Here is a 21,558-nt window from a genome sequence, read left to right as displayed (position 1 = left end):
GAGCGGATGGGCGGGGCCCAGACGTCACCTAGTTCAGACGTCATCCAGGGCCGGCCTTCCCTCGGGACTTAATTTTGGCCAGTAGTTTTTTTTTTTTTTTTTTTTAATTGAGCGCCTGCTGTGTGTCGGACACTGAGTGTGCTAAGCATTGGAGAAACAGGAGAATGAAGTCGGGACAAGCCCTTCCATGTGTATCGACCTCTAATCCCGGCGGGCGGGTCGTCTATTCCTAACGTGTGTATTTCTGGAGACCCCAAGATGTGAAGGGCTGCAGGGACTATGCTCTCCCAGAGTCTCTTCGGAGTGCGGATCCCTTGGCTTAGGCCACGTTCCCACTTCTTCTAAACCCTTTCCCCAACCATGTAAGGAGAGGCAGCTGCTGGGGGCGTCCCCAGGATCTAAAGATAGCGGCCCCTGCCTCGGATTCCAAACGCCTCGGGGCAGCGGGAGCCGCCATGGCACGGTAAGTGCTTCTGGTTGCCTTTTTCACTAGAGATTCCTTTCCCCACGTTTTCTGGGCGCTCCAGGTTCTGCGAGGTCCCATGGGAACCCCGGACCCCAGGTCTCTGTATCCTTGGGGTGCTGAGGGGAAGTGTGACCTGAATGTTCTCCATAACTCCCTACCTCTCTACTCTCGCACTTTCGGTTCTCCTCAGGTTCATCTTCACCGCACACCCCAGTCTCGTCACTCCCCTTCCACCCCCTTCTGTCTTATTTAGCTCCGCTTTGACCGTGCTGTAGCATAAAACGTCCCTGTATTTTCCCCAACCTTTCCCAAATGCCCTCAGTCTTCCCTCTCGCACCCCTATGAAGCCCCACCTCAACTCCTCTTCAGGCAGCATGCTCGGACCCTGTGGTACGACAGGCCCAAGTATGTGTTCATGGAGTTTTGTGTTGAGGACAGCACCGATGTCCATGTGCTCATCGAAGACCACCGCATTGTGTTCAGGTAATCCCCTCCCCCTCCACCGCTGCCAGGGCCTGGCTTCTTGGGAACCTTTCCCTTCTCCTAATGCCCCCACACTCCACACTCAGCCTCCTCGTCTCCTTAGCTGCATTGTCTCCTCAGCTGCAAGAATGCCGATGGAATGGAGTTTTATAATGAGATTGAGTTCTATGCCAAGGTGAACTGCAAGGTAAGGGTGGGGTGGGGCAGTAAGGGCTGGATGGGAAGGCTGCTTGGGAAATGGAGATTCATTCTAAACCTCAGACCCTAAGAATGATGCTCTCTATCTGGCAGGACTCACGAGATAAGCGCTCTGGCCGCTCCATTACTTGCTTTGTGAGGAAATGGAAGGAGAAGGTGGCCTGGCCCCGACTCACTAAGGAGGATATCAAGGTGGTTGTGCGGGGAGTGGCCGCTTTTTCTCCTGTGCTCTCTATCTGTGTACCCAGGTTGACAAGTTGGGTCTGGGACTCACCCTTGGCTCCTTTCCCACCAACATTCAGTTACTCACCAGGTCCTGCCTATTTGACCTCTTAAATAAAATCCATGATTTAATCTCTTCCTAATTCAGGCCTTATCCATTACTGGGTGAGGTTTGTTGCATATTTTCAGCACCACCCTCAATCCATCCTCTGCATTCCTCGCAGCATGGTCTGTTTAAAACACACATTTGGGGCTTCCCTGGTGGCGCAGTGGTTGAGAGTCCGCCTGCCGATGCAGGGAACACGGGTTCGTGCCCCGGTCTGGGAAGATCCCACATGCCGCGGAGCGGCTAGGCCCGTGAGCCATGGCCACTGAGCCTGCGCGTCCGGAGCCTGTGCTCTGCAACGGGAGAGGCCACAACAGTGAGAGGCCCGCACACCGCAAAAAAAAAACAAAAAAAAACACACATTTGACCCTGTCACTTTTCCTCTTAAGACCCTCCAGTGGCTTCTTTTCCCCTAAAAGTTGAAAATTGGCTGCATGCTGGCTGGATCTGCCTCTCAAATTTGTTTTAGCAGTCTTCGAAGTGTTAAAAATTATTTTCATGGGCTACTGACATTTAAAAATGTGGAGATTTCAGACATCCCTGATGGCTCAGTGGTTAAGAATCCACCTGCCAATGCAGGGGACATGGGTTGGAGCCCTGGTCCTAGAAGATCCCACTTCCCGTGGAGCAACTAAGCCTGTGCGCCACGACTACTGAGCCTGCGCTCTAGAGACCGTGAGCCACAACTACAGAGCCCACATGCCACAACTACTGAAGCCTAGAGCCCGCGCACCGCAACAAAGAGTAGCCCCTGCTTGCCGCAACTAGAGAAAGCCTGCGCGCAGCAACAAAGACCCAAGGCAGCCATTAATTAATTAATTAATTCATTCATTATTTAAAATGTGGAGATTTCACCTTTCAGCCGGAACCGCCATTTTCCAGTAACTCACCAAAATGACCAACACAAAGGGAAAGAGGAGGCCACCCACTATATGTTCCCTAGGCCTTTTAAAAAACATGGAGTTGTTCCTTCCATGTGAATCTACAAGAAAGGTGGTATTGTAGATATCAAGCGAATGGGCTCTGTTCAAAAAGGAATGCCCCACAAATGTTACCATGGCAAAATTGCAAGTTTACAGCATTACCCAGCATGCTGTTGGCATCACTGTAAACAAACAAGTTAAGGGCAAGATTATTGCCAAGAGAATTAATGTGCATATTTAGCATATTAAGCACTTTGAGAGCCGAGATAGTTTCCTGAAATGTGTGAAGGAAAATGATCAGAAAAAGAAGGAAGCCAAAGAGAATGGTACTTGGGTTCAGCTGAAGCACCAGCCTGTTCCACCCAGAGAAGCACACTTCATGAGAACCAATGGAAAGGAGCCTGAACTGTTGGAACCCATTCCCTATGAATTCATGGCATGATAGCTATAAAGAAAATAAAAGATCTAGATGGTAAAAATGAATAAATACATAAATAAAAATTTAAAAAAAAAGTAGAGATTTCACCTAAAAATCCAGATTCTCAGCTTCTCTTGGAAACTGGAGACTCTGGCCACGCTGGTCTAAATTCCCAAATGCCTGGAGTTGGAGCTTGAAATGGGGCATGCATTCCACTTCACTTCACTCCTTTTCATTATCTCCCTGACACTCTCAGGCATTTGAACTTGTAGCTTCTGCCGTTTGGGTTAGAGTCTAAGGACCATAGCATGGCGTATAAGCTGATGACTTGGCTGTTCTTTCCTTCTGCAGCCTCATACCCCTTTACTCTCTGCCTCAAATGCCACATTCCAGCCACAGCAAACTGCTTGCAGCTGTCTTCCACACACCAGGCTATTATGCACCTCAATACCTTTGCTCAAGCTATGGCTTCTTCCTGGAAAGTCTCCATCACCACTACCTTTGCCCACCTAACCCCTGCTCATCCTTCAAGGCCCTGCTACTCCAAGAAGGCTGGCTTCCTATAATATCCCCTACAGAACCCACCGTCACACTTTCCACACTGTATTATAATGATTTATTTACATTTCCCTTCCCTACTTGCTTCTTTTTTTAAAAATAAATTTATTTACTTATTTTGGCTGCATTGGGTCTTCATTGCTGCGCGCGGGCTTTCTCTAGTTGTGGCGAGTGGTTCTTTGTTGCGGTGCGCGGGCTTCTCATCGCAGTGGCTTCTCTTGTTGCAGAGCACAGGCTCTAGGCGCACGGGCTTCAGTAGTTGTGGCACTCGGGCTTAGCTGCTCCGTGGCATGTGGGATCTTCCCGGACAGGGCTCGAACCTGCATCCCCTGCACTGGCAGGCGGATTCTTAACCACTGCACCACCAGGGAAGTCCCCTACTTGCTTCTTTTTTTTTTTTTTTGCGGTACGTGTGCCTCTCTCTATTGTGGCCTCTCCCGTTGCGGAGCACAGGCTCTGGATGCGCAGGCTCAGCGGCCATGGCTCACGGGCCCAGCTGCTCCGCGGCATTTGGGATCTTCCCGGACCGGGGCACGAACCCATGTCCCCTGCATCGGCAGGCGGACTCTCAACCACTGTGCCACCAGGGAAGCCCCCCTACTTGCTTCTTGATGGCTGAGACTGTGTAGTGAACATTTTAAAAATCCCAGTGCCAACCACAGTATGTGTTCAATAAATACCTGTTAAATGATCGAGTAAATAACTTCTTTCCCTGTCTAAATGTGGGAACTTGGAATATGGGCCTCAAAGGGTTGTCCCTGATTCCAGGGAATGCTGCTTGGTTGACTCCTAGGATGCTTTATGATACAGTTATCTTTCTAGATGTGTTATCTTTCTAGTCAGCTGGCTCCTGGAGGACAGAGTTTCTATGCTTTTCCATCCCCTACAATGCCTGGCATTGTGCTTGGCACTTAGTAAGTTCTTGGTAAATCTTTGCTGCTGCTGCTGCTGATGACGTGGCAGACTGGAGGGGGGTTAACTAAAGGGGTGCTGTTGGGAAGATGATACCCCCATTGACCCTCTTTTCCCCAAGCATGCTCCCACACACATACCCACACTCATCTATGCACTTCTGCTGCTGCCTTCCTGGCCTGTGACTCTCTGTGCTTTCCTCCTGCAGCCAGTGTGGTTGTCTGTGGATTTTGATAACTGGAGAGACTGGGAAGGGGATGAAGAAGTGGAGCTGGCTCAGGTGGACCATTACGCAGAGGTAGTGCTGTTTTCTGCCTATCTCAATCATTCTCTGGGACTCTCTGCACACATTGCTCTGGAGGCTTGTCGTCAGGGCTAGGCAGAGGGATATGATCTCCCCAGGCAGGTTGCTCAATGGTTTGATAGTCTTTATGTTTTGTGCAATGTTTATTTAGTAGGGATGAGAGAAGTGAATATTGCTAGTGAAATTGTATACATAGATTCATTCACTGTTTAGAGTAGAGCCTGTGTTCCGAACAAGTTTGGCAAAAGCTTTTCCTACTTTTCTGTAATTCTTGTTCTCTCTTTTGTTTTCTTTGTGTATGTGTGTGTGTTTTTCCTGAGCCAGATAGCTTCATGGGAAGCTCAAACTACGCAGTATAAAAATTCACATCACAAAATAAATCACCAATCCCCAATAAATTGCACCGTGCTATACGATATTTGGTTTCCAAATTTCAGCTGTTTATTCAAGTTGTAAAAACACTAATAGTAACCTGGATTAGTAAGGAGGTGTGTGTGTCTAAATTTCCTTTTAAAAAGGGGGTCAATTTCATATACACACTGCTATAATTAAAATAGATAACCAACAAGGACCTACCGTATAGCACAGGGAACTCTGCTCAATATTCTGTAATAACCTAAATGGGAAAAGAACTTGAAAAAGAATAGGTATAACTGAATCACTTTGCTGTACACCTGAAACTAACACAACATTGTTAATCGACTGTACTACAATATAAAATAAAATTTTTTAAAAAGGGGTGTATCAATTTACTTTTCTTCAGTTCATTCCAGTGATGTATTAGGGACTTTAAAGCTGGGGCAGTTGTTTGCCTGGGACCATTTTCCTGTGGTCCGTCAATATGCAGGTTGCTCTTCCTTTGCCCCTCTTCTCTCTCGTGACTACTTTTCTCTTCCCACCAGCTTTTGGAGAAGGTCAGGACCAAGAGGCCTCCCCCTGCAATGGACGACCTGGATGTAAGTAAAGCCTGCTCCTTAACCTTTCCCTTTCCTTTTAGCCCTTAAAAATAAGACACTAGAAAGCTCCTGTCCCAGTCTCTAGCACATAGTGGTTCTCAGTGCATGTTAGCCAAATCTGAATTTGACACAGGAGGTCAAATGTCCTTCTCCATGCTCTAGAAAACCCCAGTAAGACCCTTGTCCCTTCCATCTCCCCTTCTGCTTCTCCAATCTAGGGCAGACCTGGCCCTGTTGACTATCTTTATAGCTGTAAGGACCAGTAGCATACGCTGTAATTCTGGCATTAAATGATGCATGGCACAGTGCTCTTTACTGAATACAAGTGTCTTATTTTATCATACAAAATTTAAATCCTTCCGTGTTAGGCTCCCAAGAAGTTGTGTGATTCAGAAAATTACCAAAGAAAACCTGGAGAGCTGGAGGGAGTGAGCAGCATTTGTGAACATCAATGTCCACTCTTTGCAGACTCTACAGGGGCTTTTGTCTTTTTTTCCCCCCCAGGATGATTCTGACAGTGCGGATGCAACAAGTAATTAACTTTCTGTGACAGCAGAGCTGGGGAGGAAGCTGTGGCTATCTTCCAGTCACTCTAACAAGCTAGGTCCTGGGTCTTTCTCAGCTCTTTGGCTGTGCGCCAGGGTCCTCTGGGATCTCCGAACTTTCCTAGAAGCTCTTTATTAAGGGTCCTTCTTCATGCTTTATTTCTATTTCCTAGGCACTTGACTAAGGCTGCTGTGTCAGATGACAGGATAGGAGAGGAGTAGACAGGTGGGGCTTCTGACTTCCTAGCAATTGGCTGTAATCTTTGTGTGTGGGCCACTCATCAGGGCTTTCTGGAGTACTTGAGCCTCTGTGTGTGTGTATGTGTAAGAGCAAAAGCCATAGAAGCAGCATATAGCTTATAATAAATCTGTAGGAACTGTTCTGTGTCTCTTTCTCTTTCCTTTTTGTACTTCTTCCTCCTAGAGGCAAGCCTCTTCCTGTCTATAGCTCCTCTCCAGTGGAGAGGTGGGTGTCAGAGATCCTGGCCCTTACTGTCGAGATTGGAAGAAGAAAGATATTGGGAGCAGACTTGTAACCAAGCTGGGGAACTTTCCCATGCCCAGATCTTCAGAGCAGAAACCAGCCTTTCACTGTATAGCTAATACTGCCACCTCTAGAACCAGCCAGAAACCCACCTTAGCTTCCTGCATACTCCAGAAATATCTTTACATTTTTTTTTTTTTTGGCACTTAAAAAGCAGTTAGGCCATTTATTGGCACTAGGAAAGCATTCCTTTAAATATCTTTACACTTTTGTTTTGTTTTGTTTTTCAGTACGCGGGCCTCTCACTGTTGTGGCCTCTCCCGTTGCGGAGCACAGGCTCCAGACGCGCAGGCTCAGCAGCCATGGCTCACGGGCCCAGCTGCTCCGCGGCATGTGGGATCCTCCCGAACTGGGGCACGAACCCGCATCCCCTGCATCGGCAGGCGGACTCTCAACCACTGCGCCACCAGGGAAGCCCTATCTTTACACTTTTAAAGCTAATTGTTACATTAGTTAATGCCTATGTCTGTTTACTACTCTATTCATCAGCTACCCCATTCATCCATAAACATTTTCTGAGGGCCCAGTGTGTACTTAAACTGTGACTTAAAATGCAACACTCAGGCTTTGCTCTTGAATTCATGGTAAAGTACTGAGATTTGTTAAAAAAAATTAAAATCTAAAGTTTATTTCAGTAATATAGGGACATAGTTTAAAAAATTAAATAGTATAGAAGGATCTAAAATTTAAAGTAGAATTTGCACTCCCTCAATAGCTGTAACCACTGTTAACAATTTCTTCAATAAATTTATATATTTATGTCTAGATCTTTATATCTATATTTATACCTGTTATAAATTTCTTAATACCTATAATTAATACTATATATAGTTATATATAAAACATACAACATATCTGGAACATATACAATATCATGTATTATTTACATACAGTACAATATATCAGTATATTAAAATTTAACGCATATAGGCAAATGCAATGCGTCTGTGTGTACACAATGGGACTCATACTATTAATATACATCTTGTACCCTGCTTTTTTTCAGTTAATATATATTGGAGCTCTTTCTAAATCAGTATACATAGATCTGACTCTTCTTTATGGCTACATGGTATTCAGTTGAATATATTTTCCATAATTTAACTGGTTCCTTATCAAGGGATATTTAAGTTGTTGTTAGTCTTTTTCAGTTTTCAAACAAGGCTGCAAGGAACAGTTTAAAAAGTAGATCCTTGGGCTTCCCTGGTGGCGCAGTGGTTGAGAGTCCGCCTGCCGATGCAGGGGACACGGGTTCGTGCCCTGGTCCAGGAAGATCCCACATGCCGTGGAGCGGCTGGGCCGGTGAGCCATGGCCGCTGAGCCTGCGCGTCAGGAGCCTGTGCTCCGCAACGGGAGAGGCTACAACAGTAAGAGGTCCGCGTACCACAAAAAAAAAAAAAAAAAAAAGTAGATCCTTACATGTTTGGCAAGAATATCTGTAGGGTAAATTTCTTTCTTTTTTTTTCCCGGCCACACCACGTGGCTTGCAGGATCTTAGTTCCCCAACCAGGGATTGAACCTGGGCCCTGGCAGTGGAAGCACCAAGTCCTAACCACTGGACCACCAGGGAATTCCTATAGGGTAAATTTCTAGAAGTAGAATTGCTAGGTCAAAGAGCAGATAAACATTTTGAAAGCTGTTGCCAAGTTGCTTTTAGATGAAATCATACAAATTTTCACTTCCACCAAGAGTGCTCCATTCTCCAAAACCTTTTAGATATTTGCCAAGATAAAATTATACTTGGTTTAATTTGCTTCATTTTTTTTCTTTCTGGCCACAACGCGGGACTTGAAGGATCTTAGTTCCCCAACCAGGGATTGAACCCGGGCCCTCAGCAATGAGAGTACAGAATCCTAACCACGGGACCGCCAGGGAATTCCCTGGTTTAATTTGCTTTAAATTATGAGATGGCTCATTGTTTATTAGTGATTAATATTTCTTTTAATGTGCTCTGTCCATGTCTTTTGCCCATTTTGATATTGACATTAGTTCTTAAACTTAAAAAATAACATAATGCAAATCTGTATTTGTATCGTGCTTTACAATTTACTAAGTATTTTAATATCATCTCATTAAAAATTTTGAACTTCATATCAACCTTGTAAAATAATTAAGTCTTCTCTTAATAGGTGCTCAAACAGGTCACAATAAGTGGCAAAGCTGGGACTTGAACTTCTATAGCATATGTCCCCTTGCCCACAATTCTGAAAACCGAAAATTTCTAAAAACTGACCTAAAAAAAAAAGTTAACACCAAAACTCATCCGGCAGCAAAACATGACCTAAAATGATGTGAGGCTATTTATAGTCTTTGTTTATTCCATTTAGCGTATTTATTTCTCAGCATAAATATCAATACGGAGTTGCTCCAGAGTTCCAAATGGAACACATTACGTAACACATGGGTATGGTCTGCATTACTGCCTAAAATCAGAAAAACCCTATATTCTGAAACATCTGGGAACGTCAAGCTTTTTATTACTTGATTTAAAAGAGAAGAAAGTTAATCTTAACTTTTAATCCATTTAACGTTTTAAGGCACCGATTGCAGTTAAACTTGTTAACTTCTGTTAACCTCTTTATTTGCACTGTCCAATCCCGTAGCAATGGTCACACGTGATTACTGAGTACTTGAAATGTTGCTACCGAACTGAGAGGTGCTGTAAGTGTAAAATACATAACAGGTTTCGAAAATCTTGTACGGGGGGAAAATACTTATTTTAAAATACACATTACATGATGAAATAATATTTTGTATATGGTGATTTAAATAAAAACATTATTAAGGGACTTCCCTGGTGGCGCAGTGGATAAGATCCCAGTACTCCCAATGCAGGGGGCCGGGTTCTATCCCTTGTCAGGGAACTAGATCCCACACGCATGCTGCAACTAAGAGTTCGCATGCCACAGCTAAGGAGCCCGCCTGCCGCAACTAAGACCGAGTGCAACCAAATAATTAATTTAATTTAAAAAAAAAAAAGAGCTTTAAAGAAAAATTAACATGTGGCTTGCATTACATTTCCATTGGGCGGCGTTGCTGTCTATCCAAGCCAGTACCATCCCCACTTCTATCAGGCAGGCTTCCGCGGGGCCGAATTACGTACATCCCTGGGGTCCAACGGGGCCAAACAAAGTGCTATGACAAGTTTAGGCCGCAGTTTTGTTCTGTCTTGTCTTCTGGTTTTCTTCAAAGTCTTAAAATAGTCCCTCAGCAACCCTGAGCGCCTGCACTTCGCGTTTTCAATAAATTTGTCCAAACCACACGCCGTTCTTAGCCCTTTTGCTTCTGCGCAGAGACGCGCCCGGAATGAAGATTGTCCCGCTTCGCTCTCCGTCCGGCGCCAGGCGTTTCAGTGTGCAAGGTTACCGGCGTACTGGGAGACAGCAGCGATGGCGTTCCAGTGTCAGCGGGACAGCTACGCCAGGGAGGTGCGGCCGGCGGGCGGGAAACCTGATGCTCCAAGCGGGTGCGGCGGTGCGGGGAAGAGGGCGCCGCGTGGAGGGGGGCACCGAGCTGGATTCAGTCCCGGTGCGCTGAGGGTTGGGGTCGGGGCTTACTCTCGCATCCCTCTTTACCCAGTTCACCACCACCGTGGTCTCCTGCAGTCCCGCGGAGCTGCAGACCGAAGGAAGCAACGGCAAGAAGGAAGTGCTGAGCGGTTTCCACGTGGTGCTAGAAGACACGCTGCTTTTCCCCGAGGGCGGGGGACAGGTACCAGGCCCATCCTTTCCCCTTTCCTTCTCCCCCCTCCCAGGAAGCCCCTAATTCTTTCCGAGCAGGTCGGAAATGCTCTCCTGGTCCTCAGTCCTAGCTGTAATGAATACAGATGGAAATTAGTTCAATTCAGTTCATTTGTTCATTCAGCAGGTACTTTTCAACAAATGGTTATCTATCTGTCCGTAACAAATGCTGGGTACTAATTCAAGCCCTAAGGATAAAAGCTGAACAAGAAAATGTCTTTGCATACGTAGAATATTTATTGGAGAAAACAGACAAAACGGTGAATAGATAAGTAGTATGTCAGTATGATAAATGCTATAAAGAAAATTAAAGGTCGAGGGAAAGAGAGTGATGGGATGGCCTCCTAGGTAGGGGGCAAGTTATTTCTGTCGAGAACGAAGTGAGGTGAGGGGGTAAGCCATTGCCATTATCTAGTGGTGCTGGTGGGGGGTGGGGAGTATTCCGGGGAGGGAGAATAAGTGCAAAGGACCTGAGGTAGGAATTCGATTAGGGTGTTTGGCATGGACTGAAAAAGTTTCCCATGAAGGAGCACAACAGAGGGCAGACGTATCAGTGCTGTGATGGGGTAGGGGCAAGGTCCAATGAGAAAATGGGAAAGGAGAATAATAACACCAAAGGTGGGCATTGTGGGAGAGGCTTTCCCAGCCGAAACAGGGAAGCCTGTAAGAATCTGACAAGTCTAGTTAACTGCAAAATAGTCCCATATAGTTGGAGCCTCTGGTGTGTGTTGATGACAGGCTGGAGATGGTTTTGTAAAGGAGAGTGGGGGCCAGTTCAGAGGGCCTTGAAGGATGTGTTAAGGTGTGTGGACTTCATTCAGGAGGCTATGGTGAGCCATGGAAGTACTGAAGCAATGAAATGATGTGAGAGAACATATTCAGTAAACTTGATTGTGAGAAACTTCCAATTTTTCCCAGCATGGAGGTTTTCTGATCTGCTGAAGGAAAACATGTGCCCTCAGGTATCCATAGCAGGTCTCATTTTATATATCACCTCTTCCAGGAAGTCTTCCCTGATTCCCCAAGACTGTTAGGTTCCTTTTCTTTGAGCTCCTCTAAAACAATGTACTTTTTTGAACTATGGCATGTTGTAGATCATATTGCAGTTGCCTGTTAGCATGTCTTTATTCTTCTCCAGACTTTTCAGTTCCATGAGGGACCATGTCTTATTTACATTATAGTCTTGGATAGGTACAGTGTCTTGTAAGCAGTTGATATTTTGTAATATTTGATATTTTTAATGAATATTTTTGAATTTAATTCTAGTAGGAGTGTAGAAGATAGAGTGGAAGAAAGGAGAAAAATTCAGGTCAGTTTGGAAACTATTGAAAGATAAAAATCTAAACCAAGGCAATGAGAGTGAGGATTAAGTTTGTTTGGGTTTTACTAAAATTTTCGTTGCTGTAGTTACATTTTTTTTTCAAATTTTATTTATTTATTTGTTTTCGAGCTTCATGTGCTATACAGTAGGTTCTCATTAGTTATCTATTTTATGCTGTAGTTACAATTTTTGTATTCATTCTGTGATTTTGTTCTGAAGAACAAAAGGTGTTCTAAGTGAAGAGTATAGAGAGAGTCCCCTCATGAGCAAAGTGGACCACCTCACTTGGCATTGCTTCTTCTCCCTTAGGGAATCTCAAATTCTGGGTGTGTTTCTCACAAACTTCTGCTAGAGGGTCTTTGTATCCAGGAGTTAGGGTGAGCCCTACCTGCTACCATCGATTATTTTTACTTCTTTCCCCAGCCTGATGACCGTGGTACAATCAATGACATCTCTGTGCTGAGAGTGACCCGCCGGGGCGCCCAGGCTGATCATTTCACCCAGACACCTCTGACCCCTGGGACTGAGGTACAGGTCCGGGTGGACTGGGAACGGAGGTTTGACCACATGCAGCAGCATTCAGGTAGGTGGGGTGGGATGGGGCAGTTGCTGCGTGTGGGAATGTCACGATGATTGAGACGTGGTTTGGGTCTTCTAGGAGTTAACCTTTTGGAAGAGACAGACATATTCAGAATCAGCTCCAGTTCAGGCAAGATGTGATAAATGTTATAAAAGCAAAATGAGCAGTTAAAGTAAAAGTATTAGAATAACTGCTGGATTTAAGTATTATAACTTCCCACTTGATATCTATATCTGTAGATGTCTCATAGCCTTCTTAAACTCAAAATGTCCAGAATGGAATTAAAAAGCCACCCCCTCCCCCAGATCTGGTCTTCTCTTCGCCTTCACTGTGTTCAGTGCATGGCCAGCATCCACCCAGTTGCTCAAATCCTGGAAGTCAGTTCAGACACTGCTTTAGGGATAGCCAGGCAATCTGAGTCATGTCGGTTTATTTTCGAAATACTTCTCTATCTGCTTCCACTGTCAACACAGTCATCCTCATCCCAGCTCTCATCGTCTCTCCCCAGCCCTCTGTAACAGCCTCCCGGCTAGTCTCCCCATGTTCATTCTTGTCTCTTTGCAACCCATTCTCCACAAAGCAGCTAGAATATTTTTTAAAAATGAAAGGCTGATCAGGCCACTCCCCTGCTTTAAAGCTTTTCAAAGGCTACCTGTAGCTCATGATGAAGGCAAACGTCTTGCCATGGGGCACAAGGCCTGCCTGGGCTGGCGCTCATCTACTGCTCCAGCCTCACCCGGTGCTGCTGCCTCCCGCTCCCTGCATCCTGGCCATGCTGGCCTTCTCTCCATTCCTTGAACACATCCTGCTTCTTTCCTCCTTCAAGGCCTTTGGCTGTCTTGTTCCCTTTGCCTTCACAGTTGATTCCTTCTCCTCCTCGCTGTCATCGATCAGAGATAGCGCTACATCTCTAGTGCCAAGCCCTGTGCCTTGCATGTGGTAGGCACTTGATAAATTTTTGTTGAGTGAATGAATCTGGCACAATTAGAACTCGAGTTCAAATCCTGCCTCTGACGAGCTACTGTTGCCTTGGAAAGTTGTTTGATTTCTCTAGACCTTGGTTTCCTCATTCAAGAAATGGCATCATAGGGCTCCCCTGGTGGCGCAGTGGTTGAGAGTCCACCTGCCAATGCAGGGGACATGGGTTCGTGCCCTGGTCCGGGAAGATCCCACATGCCGCGGAGCGGCTGGGCCTGTGAGCCATGGCCGCTGAGCCTGCGCGTCCGGAGCCTGTGCTCCACAACGGGAGAGGCCACAATAGTGAGAGGCCTGCGTACCGCAAAAAAAAAAAAAAAAGAAATGGCATCATAAAGCCTCTTGCAGAATTCTCCTGAGGGTTTTCAATAAAGTGTCTCTCAAGAGTATTACCCAGTGCCAGGCAGGTCTTCAGCAGTAGAATTTCTGTGATGACGTTGGCATTGGGGTCGTGTCACTCATGATCACTTCTCACTTCTTCTCCCATCTCCTTTTTCTGCTCAGGGCAGCATCTCATCACTGCGGTTGCTGATCATCTGTTTGGGCTGAAGACAACATCATGGTGAGCAAGAGGCATAAGACTAATTGTCAGGCATGGGTCCCTGACTGCTGGCTCCTTTCCTAGTAGTGAGTCAGGGGTAGAAGGATAAAAATCTGTGCTCACCTGTTCCCCTCGAAGATGGGGTGGTGGATGACTTTGTGTTTTCCCTGAGAAACATCTCCCTTTGCTTAAAAAAGAATATGGACTTTGAAGCTCAGTGACGTAGGGGGTGAATCCCTTGCATGACCTTGATCATGTTCCTTATCACCCCTCACCTGTAAAGTGGAAATGACAGTCCCTACTTTGTGACATTTTTGTGAGGATTAAATACCAGCATTTACATGAACATGCTTTGTAAACGATAAACTTCCTTCTATTATTAATTGTCCCCGTCAGCATCCTGTGACCACTCTGCTTCTTCTTGCAGGGAGTTAGGGCGACTCCGGAGTGTCATCGAGCTGGACAGCCCTTCTGTGACTGCGGAGCAAGTAGCTGCCATTGAGCAGAGTGTCAATGAAAAAATCAGAGAGCGGCTGCCTGTGTATGTGCGAGAACTGAGCCTGGATGATCCCGGTGTGGAGCAGGTGAGGGGAGAGCCGGCAGGCTGGCTTCTGTAGAGTGGCCCTCCAAGGGCTCCTCATCAAAATTCAAACAGCCCTCCTCCCTCCCTTGCGTTCCAGGTGAGGGGCCGGGGTTTGCCGGATGATCATGCTGGGCCTATTCGAGTTGTCACCATCAAGAGCGTTGATTCCAACATGTGCTGTGGGACCCACGTGAGCAATCTCAGTGACCTTCAGGTAGGTGAGGAAGGGCTCTTGAGTGGGTGGGAGAGAGGGTGTCAGAGGTGGGGGATCACAGCAGGGCTGAGAGTGATAGAGGGGGACACGTGAGGGGTCCTGAGTGAAATCACTCCTTATTGCTTCCGAGCCAGCAGGGAGGTCTTGATCTCTCCTACCCTTGGGTCCAGCACCTGCTGCAGTGTGTGTGTGTGTGTGTGTGTGTGTGTGTGTGTGTGTGTGTGTGTGTGTGTGTGTGTGTGTGTGTGTGTGTGTGTGTGTGTGTGTGTGTGTGTGTGTGTGTGTGTGTGTGTGTGTGTGTTTTACTTCTTTGCCTCATGTAGGTCATTAAAATCCTGGGCTCCGAGAAGGGGAAAAAGAACAAAACCAACGTGACCTTTCTGGCTGGGAACCGGGTGCTGAAGTGGATGGAGAAGAGTCACAGCACTGAGAAAGCACTGACAGCTCTGCTGAAGTACGCCCCCTTCCACTGCCTCCTTTTCTCAGCGCCTGGGCAGCCCGGAGCTTAGCCTTCCCACCTGTGCGGCAGACAGAATACTCTATCTTTAGGGGTAGGATGCAACCAGAAATGCTAAGGTGCTTTGGGTAGTCGAGCAGATGCACACAAAATGGTTTCTTCCTTTACATCCTCTTCCCCAACAGCCTGAGGCTTCCTTGGAAATGTCCCTGGGTCCCATCAGGAAGGGCGCCATTGATTTATGCCTGACACCAAAAGCAGTTGGAAAACTGGGCAGGCCTCCATGAACCTTCCTCTTGCAGGTGTGGAGCAGAGGATCATGTGGAAGCAGTGAAAAAGCTACAGAACTCCAACAAGCTCCTGCAGAAGGTGATTTATCCTTGGAGGGTGGCGAGGGTGTGGGCTCTGCCTGGAAAAGGCTCCCCAGACTCAGCCCCTCCACCTAACTGGATGTGCAGCATGTTAGTGGGCAGTGACTGGGGAGGGGAGGGGTGGAGAGACGGTATTCTCTCTGGTTACCCTTTCCCCACCTGTCAACTGAGTTATGGCATCCTTTTCAGAGCAACCTGAATCTGCTCAGAGACCTGGCTGTGCACGTTGCCCACAGCCTCAGGAACAGCCCAGACTGGGGAGGTGTGGTCACATTACACAGGTGAGGCCAGGGGTGCTAGGCTTAGGGCTCAGCCCCTCCCCTGTACGCAGTGCAGAGTGGGAGGCGGGTCGCCCCAGGAGTTCTTTTTTTTTTTGCGGTACGCGGGCCTCTCACTGTTGTGGTCTCTCCCGTTGCGGAGCACAGGCTCCGGACGCGCAGGCTCAGTGGCCATGGCTCACGGGCCCAGCCGCTCTGCGGTATGTGGGATCTTCCCGGACCGGGGCGCGAACCCGTGTCCCCTGCATCGGCAGGCGGACTCTCAACCACTGCGCCACCAGGGAAGTCCCGCCCCCGGTGTTCTTAAGGCTGAGAAGACCCGAAGAAGTGTGTTGCCTTGCAGATTTCCTGGGTTTGATATAAACATCTTCACTATAACTTTCATTAGAGCCTTCCCTCATTTCCTTTGCCATCTAACAGGTCTCCACTTACCCGGGTGAATCCTGTTTAAGGGAGACAGAAACAAACGCAAAACTTGTTAGAGCGTGCCGAGGCTTAGAAAGATGCCAGGCTGGCCCTCAGAGAGCACGCTCTTTCTCTGGGACTCTGCACAAAAGGCAGCAGTGTGGCCAGCCTCACGAGGAGGAGCTGGGCTTCCTGCAGTTTCCTAGCTCCCGTTGCAACTTGGATCTGATGTCTTTGCCCTTTGTTTTAGGAAGGAGGGTGATTCTGAGTTCATGAATATCATCGCCAACGAGATTGGGTCAGAGGTAAGAGGAGCATGAGGTTCTCTGTCCGCCCCGGGTGGAGACCTAATGAGGGGCGTCAGGTTAGCTGAGGTCCCTCCGCATGAACACATGAAGAATAGGGAACAGAAATTCATTCAACGCTATTTTCTCAGCACTGACTCTGAGCTAGGCTCTGTTTTAGGTGCCAAGCTCAGTCAGTGGTATTGACTTTTCTGGGGCTGTGGCACTTACCAGCTTCAGAGCTCCTTTTATCAGAACTGGAACTCCTCCGTGCCACCCACATTTATATGTGCTGAGGGCTGATTTCAGAAATACGGCGGTCGGCTAGGCCCTTAGAAGGCCGTCCGTTCAGTGTTCCTTTGCCTCTGGCTTCAGCCACCCGTCCCGGTCCTGACCAGAGCTTAGTGGTTTCCAGGTCTCTCTTTTGCATTCACTCAGGAAACACCTTTGGGAATATCTACTCTGGGCCAAGCAGTGTGTGTGTATCTCTCCTCTTATTTCTGTGTAGAGAGTACTGATACTCAAGGAGCTCACTCTTGAGTCTGGGAGACAACCGTGTATGCCGACATTTATAACTTAGGGTAGTCAGTGCTAGAGGCAGAGGAGCGCATTCCCTGAAAGGCTGGGGAGGCTTCAGGGGAGAGGCCTAGAAGACTGCTTAGCGGTCATCGGCAGACAGGGGAGCCGAGGTGGCCAAGCAGAGGGAAACACGGAGGTTTTGGCGATAGCAGACACAGGGTGCAAGGGGCGGTGTGGGAGTGGGGTGACCAGGCTGCAGAGTTTGGCGGGAGTCAGATCATGAAAGACATTCTATGCTTGGTCATGGTCAGCAGGCTTCTGCTCCCTTCTTAATATTCAACCTAAGTTCCTATAGCCACTCTCAAAGTTTCTTGTCCCTAGTGGGCCCCAGAGTGGAGGCGCTGCCTTACATTCATGAGGAACATCACTTGTGGTTTAGGAGGGAAAACCTGTTTTCCTTTTAATTGAGATGTTATTGGTATGTAATACTGTGTAAGGTGTACACTGTGTTGATTTGGTATCTTTATATATTGCAATATGATAAAAGTCTGTTCCTGAGACTGAAGAGAGTGCAGTTTAGGGGGGATTGACTGCATGTCTTTTAAGTGTCAGGGCTCATCTTGTCTTCCATCCTAGGAGACCCTCCTGTTCCTAACTGTGGGCGAAGAGAAAGGTGCTGGACTCTTCTTACTGGCAGGGCCAGCTGAGGCTGTGGAGACCCTGGCGCCCAGGTAATCTTCCGTGGACTGCTTTGCACGGGTGGAAGAGCCTGTAAGCCTAACCTACTAATAGCACCCTTGTTGGATGCAAAGGGCCACCGCATCTGCATCTCATTTTTTTTTTTTAATAAATTTATTTATTTATTTATTTATTTTTGGCTGTGTTGGGTTTTCGTTTCTGTGCGAGAGCTTTCTCCAGTTGCGGCGAGCGGGGACCACTGTTCATCGCGGTGCGCGGACCTCTCACTGTCGCGGCCTCTCCCGTTGCAGAGCACAGGCTCTAGGTGGGCAGGCTCAGTAGTTGTGGCGCATGGGCCTAGCCGCTCCACGGCATGTGGGATCTTCCTGGACCGGGGCACGAACCCGTGTCCCCTGCATTGACAGGCAGATTCTTAACTACTGCGCCATCAGGGAAGCCCCTGCATCTCATTTTCATTCACATCACAGTCATGTGATGTTGCCTTAGCAGAAATAATGATCACCACCATCATTCCCAGTTTTAGAGATGAGGGACAGCACATTGTGTACCTGAGATCTCACGGTTAAAGTGGCAGAACTGAGACTCGAGCCCAGGACTTTCGGCTCCAAATCTCACGTGCTTTGTGTTTTTTCTTTTAGAAATTGAGATTCATAAGTGATACATGAATACAGGTGCTGGATTCTCACTAGGCAGATGAAGCACCTGCTTAAGGCATCAGCAAAGCAGAGGCACAGACAAACTTGGGGGAAAAAAATTAGGGTTTTGAGACTGAATCAAAAAACCTATTGATGTAGTTATTATAGAAAAATTAGAATTGTGTTGGACTTTTTTACTCTTATATTGTTTATATTTTCTTATTTTAAATTAGATATGGAGGTGGAGTGCACCATATTCTTTCTGGCATTTAGGGTTTTGAAGTCCTGATTGGCTGTGATGAATATGTGTTCACTGTAAAACACTGAAGGAAAACAGAAGTATTCAGAGCAGAGGTTCCTGACAGGCAGCCAGCTGTGGCCTATAGACTGGTTTGGCCTGTGTACAACTTTAAATTTTTAAAATTAGTTGCTACATTTTAAAATTAGGAGATTTTTATTTAAAAATAGGGAGTTCTAGCTTTTCTCAAAAAAGGAAGAGAAAAAGGCACACGCTTGCAACACTGGACTGACGTTCCTGCAGGTTAGTATCTACGAGGACGTGAGTGGGGCCTGCTTCTTCAGATAGCACGGGCCCGGCCAGTGCCATAGGCCCACCTTTCTCGCTCAGCCCCAGTTGCTTCCCTGCTGCTCCCGCAGGCCTTTGTGTCTACAGCTCTTTACTCCTAATGACGCTCATCCTGTTCCTTGGAGGTTGCCGTAATTTAGCCTGTTTCTAGACACTTCTGTTGTTTCCAGTTATTCACTCTTTTTTTTTTTTAAATAATCATTAATTAATTTATTTTTGGCTGCGTTGGGTCTACGTTGCTGCGCGCGGGCTTTCTCTAGTTGCGGCGAACCGGGGCTACTCTTTGTTGCAGTGCGCAGGCTTCTCATTGCGGTGGCTTCTCTTGTTGCAGAGCACGGGCTCTAGGCGCATGGGCTGTAGTAGTTGTGACCCGTGGGCTCTAGAGCACAGGCTCAGTAGTTGTGGCGCACGGGCTTAGTTGCTCCGTGACATGTGGTGTCTTCCCGGACCAGGGCTCGAACCCGTGTCCCCTGCATTGGCAGGCGGATTCTTAATCAGTGTGCCACCAGGGAAGCCCCCAGTTATTCGCTGTTAAATAAATATGGTACCCATATCTTTGTGCACATGTGCAAGTATTTCTAGAAGCCATTTACTTTTTCTCTCCCCCCAGCCCAAGGGGAAAGCCTCAGGGCTGCCCTTGGTTTTCCTGTGACTTTTCCCTCAAAGACGCCCTCCCTGACTGTCTCTCTGCTCCCCAGGGTGGCTGAGGTGCTAGAAGGCAAGGGAGCGGGGAAGAAAGGCCGCTTTCAGGGCAAGGCCACCAAGATGAGCCGTCGGGCAGAGGTGCAGGCGCTTCTCCAGGACTACGTCAGCACGCAGAGTGCAGAAGAGTGAGGGCTCGGGTGCCTCCCTGGTTGTCCGTTGACAGCCGGCCTCCTGTGACCACAGAAGGAGTCTCTTGGACGATAAAATAGTTTGACTTGAAATGATTGTGGTACCATGTGTATTTACATGATGGATTTGAATTTATACAGTATATTCCAGTGTGCTTATGTGATCAGTGTCTTTGTGAATAAACAGCTTTATTTTTTAACATTTATTTTATTGAAGTATAGTTGATATATACAATGTTGTGTTAATTTCTGCTGTACAGTAGAGTGATTCAGCTACATATGTTCTTTTTCATAATTTTTCCATTATGGTTTATCACAAGATATTGAATATAGTTCCCTGTGCTATACAGTAGGACCTTGTTGTTGATCCATTCTATATATAATAGTTTGCATCTGCTAATCCCAAACTCCCAGTCCATCCCTACCTACCCCCCACCCCCACCCCTACTATGGCATCCACAAGTCTGTTCTCTCTGTTTGTGAGTCTTAAACAGCTTTCTAATTCAGCTCCTGTTAGGCACACCCTATCCGTGAGTGTTATGTTGATGAACTGTAGTAATTTATCTAAACCCAGCTGCAGTCTTTCTTCATGTAGAAATGCAGCTGCCTAAGGAGATGTGAGTCAGACCAGAGGCTTGGCTTAGGGCTTAGACTCACGTCTCCTTGTTTTCTCTTATTTTTTCCTTATTTCTTTTCCTAGTCTTGTGTTTCAGAATTAAAAGGTATCAATGACTTTGTAAATAGGTCAAGAGGGCACGAAAATATATAGTTGAAAGATGTTCCAAGTCTGCTATTGAGGCAGGAAAAGGATGGAAAAAGATACCAGGCAAGACTAACCCAGAGAAAGCTGGGGGCATTATTAATATGAGGTAAATGAGACTTTAAGGCTGTAACACTTTAAGAATCATTATTGGCTCTGCCCCCCCAGAAAAAAAAAAAAAGGAATTCCCTGGCGGTCCAGTGGTTAGGACTCGGTGCTTTCACTGCTGTGGCCTGGGTTCAATCCCTGGTGGGGGAAGTAAGATCCCGCAAGCTGCACAGCGTGGCCAAAAAAAAAAAAAAAAGAATCATTATTAGAGACCAAGAGAGACGTGTGGTGATAAAAGGAAGATAAAATAGTTCTAAATTTACAGGTATCTAATAACAGCCTCAAAATACATTAAGCAGACATTGACAGATCTAAAAGGAGAAACAAATCCATAGTTGATGGAAGATTTAAAGTCATCTTTCAGCAGCTGATAGAACAAGAGGAAGCATTATCTCAAGGTTAAGAGCATAGACTGAGTTTCACAGACCTGAGTAGTCCTGGCTTCGTGCATCTATAGGTGGTAGAACTATATAACAAAAAGCGAGGGATTGATTTTAAAAGGACAACATTTATTGATACTTCTGGGGGGGGAGTGAAGCAGGACGAAGAAGGGACCCAAGATGGGGGTGGGAGGGTGGTTTCTGGGGTGCCCGCAGTGTTTTGTTTCTTGACTTGGGTGACAGGTAAACATCGGGCTTTGCTGCGATTACGCACTGTAGTCTACATTTATGATTTATTCCATGAGATTATATTTCACAATTTAAGAATACAACTTAAAAAAAATCTGGTTCTGTTGTTTGCTCACTTGGGAGAGTTATCTTGCCTTTTCAACCTTCACTTTCCTCACTGGTGACGTGGCAGTAATGGGGGTGCCTCAATCTCTGTGGTGTTGGGAAGTAACATATTCAACTGTAGGTGCTCAAGAAAACACTGGATTCCTGGAGATGACCTAGAATGGGTATTTTTGATTACCTAATGTTCAGTTCCTCTTTACCTGCAAATCGAGGATTGGTTGTAACAGCAGGAGTGGCTGCGCTTCTGCCACCTCCAGGTGAGCTGCATCCCTGGGCAGCGCCCCTGTGGATGGACGTGTG

At 46.8% G+C, this 21,558-nt stretch overlaps 1 protein-coding gene, 1 non-coding gene and 1 pseudogene across 7 annotated transcripts; 2 read left to right on the top strand and 1 right to left on the bottom strand.

Moving 5' to 3' along the window:
- The first annotated feature begins 81 nt into the window (after positions 1 to 81).
- Positions 82 to 19,862, top strand: PTGES3L (prostaglandin E synthase 3 like). 6 transcript variants are annotated; one of them, XM_067716154.1, is made up of 19 exons: positions 95 to 463; positions 836 to 949; positions 1,070 to 1,136; positions 1,241 to 1,339; positions 4,214 to 4,288; positions 4,495 to 4,584; positions 5,493 to 5,546; positions 9,929 to 10,063; positions 10,215 to 10,346; positions 12,120 to 12,279; positions 13,756 to 13,813; positions 14,220 to 14,376; positions 14,473 to 14,589; positions 14,913 to 15,043; positions 15,349 to 15,415; positions 15,607 to 15,698; positions 16,351 to 16,405; positions 17,540 to 17,634; positions 19,522 to 19,862. In XM_067716154.1, the coding sequence occupies exons 1-19, from the start codon at positions 456 to 458 to the stop codon at positions 19,655 to 19,657; spliced, it is 1,842 nt and encodes a 613-aa protein (XP_067572255.1). In that variant the 5' UTR covers positions 95 to 455; the 3' UTR covers positions 19,658 to 19,862. The 6 variants fall into 6 exon arrangements, with proteins under 6 accessions (XP_067572259.1, XP_067572260.1, XP_067572255.1 ...); XM_067716155.1 differs by lacking the exon at positions 4,214 to 4,288; XM_067716157.1 differs by lacking the exons at positions 95 to 463; positions 1,070 to 1,136; positions 4,214 to 4,288 and adding an exon at positions 6,051 to 6,078.
- Positions 1,346 to 3,490, top strand: LOC137212644 (large ribosomal subunit protein eL21-like; annotated as a pseudogene).
- Positions 8,134 to 8,205, bottom strand: TRNAG-UCC (transfer RNA glycine (anticodon UCC)). Its single transcript has one exon. It is a non-coding gene; the product is annotated as a tRNA-Gly (tRNA).
- Positions 19,863 to 21,558: the final 1,696 nt, after the last annotated feature.

The sequence above is a fragment of the Pseudorca crassidens genome, chromosome 19, assembly GCF_039906515.1.
Source record: "Pseudorca crassidens isolate mPseCra1 chromosome 19, mPseCra1.hap1, whole genome shotgun sequence".
NCBI classification, from domain to species: domain Eukaryota; kingdom Metazoa; phylum Chordata; class Mammalia; order Artiodactyla; family Delphinidae; genus Pseudorca; species Pseudorca crassidens.
This window is presented reverse-complemented; position numbering and strand designations above follow the sequence as displayed.